Source organism: Charadrius vociferus, unplaced genomic scaffold (assembly GCF_000708025.1).
Source record: "Charadrius vociferus isolate BGI_N301 unplaced genomic scaffold, ASM70802v2 scaffold933, whole genome shotgun sequence".
NCBI classification, from domain to species: Eukaryota; Metazoa; Chordata; class Aves; order Charadriiformes; family Charadriidae; genus Charadrius; species Charadrius vociferus.
The window spans coordinates 70729-77327 of NW_009647586.1; the positions used below are offsets into that span (position 1 = coordinate 70729).

The 6599-nt window shown below is 59.8% G+C and overlaps 1 protein-coding gene across 1 annotated transcript in view; it reads right to left on the reverse strand.

The window, feature by feature from the left end:
• Nucleotides 1-1414: 1414 nt before the first annotated feature.
• The window catches only part of ARID3B (AT rich interactive domain 3B (BRIGHT-like)), a 41941-nt gene continuing 36756 nt past the window's right edge, over nt 1415-6599 (reverse strand). Inside the window, exons 9-12 of the mRNA XM_009880969.1 lie at nt 3154-3920; nt 2509-2674; nt 1815-1981; nt 1415-1570 (exon numbers count right to left, since the gene is read on the reverse strand). Of these exons, the coding sequence (XP_009879271.1) occupies nt 1415-1570; nt 1815-1981; nt 2509-2674; nt 3154-3920 (1256 nt within the window). The remainder of the gene's footprint in view (nt 1571-1814; nt 1982-2508; nt 2675-3153; nt 3921-6599) is intronic.

Below are 6599 nucleotides of genomic sequence, written 5' to 3' on the forward strand. Positions count from 1 at the left end.
CATCCTCATCCTCAGCATGGCCTTCCTGACTGTGGCCTTCCTCACCATGGCCTTCCTTGCCATGGCTATCCTCACCATGGCCTTCCTCACCATTGGGCCTTCCTCGCCATCGCCATCCCCACCCTCCGTGTGGCCTTCCTCTCCATGGTGTGCCCCACCATGGCCTTCCTCACCATGGCCATCCTCACCCTTCTTCCCTGTGGTCTGCGTCGTCATAGCCATCTTCACCATGGCCTTCTTCACCATTGGGCCTTCCTCACTACAGCTGTCCTCACCATGGCCACCCTCACCCCAGCGCTCCTAGCCATGGCAATCCTCGCTATGGCCTTCCTAGCCATGATGATCCTCGCCATGATGACCCTTGCTGTGGTCTGCATCACTGTGGCCCGTGCACCTTCGCTCCCCATGGGCTCTGCAGACAATCTCCTTCCACCAAACAGGGCTGAGAGCTGCCGTTGTCCCCACAGGGACCTGCCCTTGGGACTGGAGATGGGTCACGGCCAGAGGGGCAAGGAACTGGTGGAAGAGGTTCAGTGCCCAGTTAATCTGCGTGGAGAAAGGGCCTCAGTCCCCTTTATTTAGTAATTAGCACCATGCAGGGGTTACGTGAGTGGAGCTTTGCTCCCTCCTGCCCCATGAGTAGGTGACCATCCCCTCCCACCCAGGCCACCACTCTGGAGGGTAGTTCTTGCTCCTAGAGCTGGACCACAGATGCTGCTGGGCCGTGGCACAGCCGAGCAAAGAGCATCATGATAGGAAAGAGCTTCAATTACTCTGTGCTTGCAATCACGCTCATCCCCTTTATTTATTTATCAGCCACTCATTTGGGCCAGCAATTAATTAAAAATGCTGATGACCACCTTTACCACCACTGTGGGGGGCGTTGGGGCAATATTGGTGAGTTCTTGCATTTCTTCTTGTGGGGGAGCAAAGCAGGCTGCATCCCAGCCCAGGGGGATGGGGAAAGGTCTGGTGAAGGTCTTGGCTGCTGTGGGGCTGCGCTGCAAAGGTGGGCTGGTGATGGTGGGTTAGAAGGGGCAGTAGATACCACCACTATGGTGGCCACGAGGCTGGTCTCCCAGCTGGGTGCTCTTCCCACCCATCTCCTACCATGGCCAATGTTTCAGGCACTTGGAGCTCACTCTGAGTTCAGGCACCGAGCAGGCATCCGGTGGACATAGCAGAGAAAATCTCCTCTTCTCTCCCCACAGCTGAAACCATCTCAGATGGCCTCGCTCCCCTCTGTTCAGAAGGAGGGTTGTGCCAGCCACCGCCCATCTCCAGCCGTGGAGATGGAGCCCGTGACTACCTGCAGGCTGAGACCTCGCCTCTCCAAGGCTCAGAGATCCCCCTTCACTTGCTCCCATGGGTGCCTGAGTCCCAGGCAAGCCCTGCCGGTGGGCTGCGGGCAAGATCAGGGTCCGAGGACGTTGGGCTGGATCCGGTGCCACCGCGCTGACTCCAACTGGCCCCGGCTGCACATCTCCCTCCAGTGCAGCATCCCGGCCCCAGGGGCGTGGGGACCCACCTGCACGCGGCCCAGCGGGGAACTGCGGGTGTAGATGCGAGCCTGTGGCAGGAGATGGGCAGAAGCAGTGCAAGACATGGTTGATCGCCTTCAAGCAGAGCTAGAAACGCCCACTGTCCCCAGAAAAGCAATCCCACCCCAGCAGCTTCCAGTGGGCCGCAAGTTCCTCCAGGCTTGCCTGTACCCCTGCGGCACGTGGGGCTGAGAGCCCAGGTTGCAGGAGAAGCTCCTGAGCATGGGCGATCCAGACCACCTTCTTGGCCATGGTCACCGTCGTTCTGCTCACCTGCATGATGGTGAACTCCAAGGACAGCTCTTGCTGCTGGATGTCCCCAGCGGGGAGGTTGAAGAGGAATGGCGTGTTCCAGACGGGGTTGTAGCCAGTGATGGACTTGGTCTCCTTGGTGTCGATGACATGGCCGTTGTGGTAAAGGTGGATGATGACATAGTGGCCTGGAAATGGAGACAGAGCCTTGGTGAGAGGGACCTGCTCTGGACGCACACCAGGGAGAGAGGCTGGAGGTTCGTGAGCCAGGTTCCTGCAGAGCGTGGGCAGCCAAATCGGGGAGGCTACAAGCTCTCCCTGGGGCTCTGCAGAGCTGTGGGGAGAGGACGGAGACATGCAGTCCATCCTGGTTGCACCTACCCTTCCCTGGTTGGGAGCAAGGACCTCCAAAGTCCTCAGCTCCTGTCCCTGCCTGCATCCCAGGCTTTGCACGGGCTGAGGGAGCCAGGGATGGCAACAGCCAGCAGGACAGAAAGCCACGTGCTATTTTTTTTACCATAAATACGGTATTTGTGAGCATTTTGGGGCCGTGTTGAAGATACCTAGATCCTAGCTGTGCTACCGGCACTGGTGTTGCTTAGAAAAAGAGAAGTTCAAGAGGAATTAAGACTATCTGCCAAGCAAAAGGAGGGGAAGCCATTCCCTGTGCCCACCCGGGCATCTCCTTGCCCCCGGTCTGTGCCCCGTGCCCTACCTGGTGTGCCCGGCATGCGTGAGAGCCGGCCCAGGTGCTCTGCCTTGCGGACCAGCACCTTGATGCGGCTGGCCAAAGCTTGGTACTGGAGGAGAAGGAAGAGCTGGCCGAGGGATTTGGGGGGCGAGGAGAGCATGCTGCGGCTCACGTCATGGGCGCTGGAACACTGCAATGAGATGAGAGAGCAGGAGATGCTGTGAAACCACCTCCAACCTCATCCAGCCCCACCAGCTCAGGGATGCTTGTGTCTCACCAACGCGATAGGTGGGTCAAAACCAGGCAAAAATGAGTCAAGACGGTGAGTTTGATGCTTACCATCACCATGAGGACGGTGCCAGCTCTGCATTTGACCCTTCCACCCCCAGCACCCTCACCTTCAGCGAAGCCCCCGAGCAGAGATGCTGCCAGTCATTACAGTTGATGGATATTAATTGTGGGCAGCTCGTGAACCTGCACCAGAAGGGAGGACGCCCTGGGGATGGGGGACTGCCATCTCAGCACCTTCAGTCTCTCCTGCTGCCTCCCACCGGGGGACTCTTGGAGGAGGCTCTGGTTCTCACCATGGAGTTGTAAGGCTCTGAGACCAAGCGGACCTCAGCCAAAACATGAGGACAACCCCCCAAAGGAGACCGCTGCCTTTCTGACCTTTCTGAGCTTGGTTTTGGTGCTTGACAGCTCCCAGCTGTAGCTAGAAGGCACCTGGGGGTCCCAGGTGGCCTGAGCACAGGGGAAGAGGACCTCTCCCACGAAGGAGTCCTTGAGGCTGCGAAACCTGGTGTAGACAGCGAAGCGTAGGGTGAAGCTCCTCAGCTCCTCCAGGCTGTACCGGCCAAACCGGCACGGCTGCTGACGGGCAGGGTGGAGGCTACCACGCTGCAATGCCACGCGCCGGGACGCCGGGAGCCGTGGTAGAAGGTACACCTTGACGTGGCACCCCTGTCCACCCCGCAGCCTCTTGGGCAGGTGGGTGATGCCGAGGACCATCACAGTGAGCGTGGCCTCGGCCGGCGAGTAGAACAAGTCGCAGTGAAGCCGGGGACGCTGCTTGGGGCCAGTGCCGGAGGACAGCGGGGTGGGGGGTCCCAGGACAGGGTGGACCAGTGGGCCTTCCTCATTGCAGAGGAGGTTGTCTCCAGAGATGCTGCAGCGGCGCTGACATGTTCCTGCTGGCTTTGTGGAGAAGGGGAGGCTGGGCAAGGAGGCTCTGCCGTGGAGCAAACGCCCGTGAGATGCCGGTGATGCCGGGGGACCCTCCTCGGCCCGGGCAGCCAGCACCTCTCCTGCCACCTCCCCCCACTCCCAGCGGAGGTGGGGGCCCAGGCGCCGGCGGTGCCGCCAGCACACGGCGCAGCCCAGGAGGATGCTGAGGCAGAGCAGGGCCAGTCCTGCACCGAGGAAGACCTGCAAATGCGCTGGAGAAAGAGACAGGCACTGTGAGCGAGGCGGATCTCACCGGGGCTGCACCGCCACGGCTCTCCATGGGTGATGGAGCAACGGAGAAGAGCAAAACCTGGGTGCCCACCTCCCCTGCCATGCTTGTGACCCACCTCCCCATCTTTGCAAGGCGGGATTGAACTGGAGCATCCCAAAACCAGAAGGTGGGAGAGGAGCCGGCGTGGCCGGGATGGTGCTGAGAGGCTCAGCGTCTGCGGGCGTGGGCAGCCTGACATCGGTCTGGCTCTGGCGAGGCTAAAACAAACCTGGCCTCACCCCCGGGGATGATAAGGGTTATGGAAAAAAGTGGCTTTTATCAGCCCCGCTGCCGGGCTGACGCAGGTAGGGCACCACCGACGATTAGGCGCTTGCTTGACGGAGGCACAAAACGCACGGGGAGGCACCAGTACCGCCAGAGGGGAGTGGGGGCACCTTCAAGGGGGGGTGTCCAAACTGGATTCAAAGCGGCAGCGGTCCCCGAGGTGTTGTATACCCAAGTCTGGCCCCAAAAGAGGGGGAACCTTCTCCCCGAGCTGTGTCCACAGGACCGGTGTCCTGCAGGCGATGGGCTGGGCTTTACCCCTCCCGGCGGGGATGCCTGCGGGGTTTGGGGCTGCCCAGCAGCCGAGCAGGGTGACATCTCCGCACAGTGGTCATTTAAGGACCAGGGAACCAAAATCCTGGACGTCAGGGCTGAAGTTTCTTCGGAAACTTTTTAGGCTTTCGGAGGTGGGCAACAAACGGCGATGCAAACATCGCTGTGCCAGTGCAAAACCTCCCCACGGCCGGCGCTGGCTTCGCCTCCAGCCCTGCAGCGAGGGATTACGGAGAACGGGGACCGGACAAAGCTCTGCCGGAGCCTGAGCAGGGTTTGCTAAAGGATTCTTCATATTTGCGAGAGAAAAGCAAGCGGTGTCTCACACCGCGGGGCTGAGCTTTCCGACCCAGGTGCTTTAATCCGCGCTGGGCTCTCTTTCGCCCTTTGTTATTTGTTAGGGAACGCAGGTTGCGACTGGGATGAGCGGTGAATGGCGGCGTTTATGGGAGGGGGTTGGGATGGGAACGCGCCTGGAGGATTATATTCCAGCCCAAACAACGGCTGCCAATGCCGTGGCCATCCAGCCCTGGGGAAGCGAGTTGGGAGGGCTGGAGCGTGGCCACCCAGGGCGTACGGACCCCCGCTGGTCCGTAGGGCTGGGAGAAAGCGGGGAAGGTGTATAGCATCCCTTCGGGGGCCTGTTTTTGGGTGCTGGGGCAGCGGGGCCGGGGGATGCTGCGCAGGGATGGGCTGCACCAAGCAGGTAACGGGGGCTGGAGGCTGGGAGGGCTGCAGGGATGGCCCACAACGAGGTCAGGGTGGCCACCATGGGGCTTCCCCCTCACCTGAGACCAGGTCTCTGAGCACCCCTGGAGCCGGGGGCGGGGGAGACCCTCCTCCAGCCCACCACCGGTGCGGACACCTTCCTATCTCCGATTTTAAGGTTGCTGGTGGATAAACCCCATGGCAGCGCGCACCGAGGGTGTTTGCTCCCCCTCCCCGTTGCCAGAACCCACCTTACCTGCTTCGGGCATCTGGCTTTTAAGGCGAATGGCGAGGGGAGGTGAGTCCTTGAGGCGCCGTATCAGCTGAGCTCACCCGGGGAAAAGTTGGAGGAGGGAAAAGCCAAACCCTCCGGTGGGCAGGAGGGGAGGGAAAGCGGTGGGGAAAAAGCTCTGCCTTCGCCTGCCCGCTGCCGGGATAGGCTGGGACCGGAGCCCAGGGGAGGCGAGCGGCTCTGCCAGGCCGCTGATAGGCTTTTCACGGCCGCGCACGCATCTCCAAGGCAGCCACGTGCTGACGGAGGAGCCTGCGGGCAGCGCAGGCAGAGAGCGGGCAGGAGGGGAGAAGGTTTCTGCGGGGATGCTGGAGATGGGGCGAGTTTGGGGAAGGTCGCAGGCGCGCGCTGGGCTCCATCCCAGCACCCGGGGATGGCCGCCGGCCAAAACAAACGCAGACACCGGGGCCTCGGAAACGCTGGTACGAAAAGGGCTGGAAAGCAGTTCCAATCCAACCGCCAAACTGGTTGAATGACTGGAAAAACAACGTCAGGTGCTATGTAAATAACAAAACCACTGGGAAGCATTAAATGTCCTTTCCGTGCAGAGGAGAAGGTGACACAGGAGGGACAAAGGACAGGTAGAGGGGCAACTGTGAGCCCTTGGGGACACCTGGGGAAGGAGATCCAGCGTCACTCAGCTGTTTAATGACCATTCTGCCCACAGAGGGCAAAACCACATCAGGCCAGACCAGGTTTACAGCCCAGTTCTTCCCAGGAAGATACAAACTGGGAGCGTGAAGACCTGCAAGGACACAGACCTCACCCTGGCTGAAGAAGGGAACATCCCCGGGATGAAGGACGAGCTGGGAAATCTTTTGACTCCCAATTTAGCACAACAGCGGGACCACAAATCAGGCGCGCGGGGTCACCACGTGAAGAGGTAGAAGTTTATTGGAATATAAACATTCAGATAACGTGTAAGATAGAAAAAACCCAACAACAACATATACAGACACTTGTTGGAAGGAGACGTTGAGGTATTTATCCACCGCCTAGGCTATCACATTTCTTTTTTTTTTTTTTTTCCTATTTCTTTTTTTTTTTTTTTTTTTTTTTTTT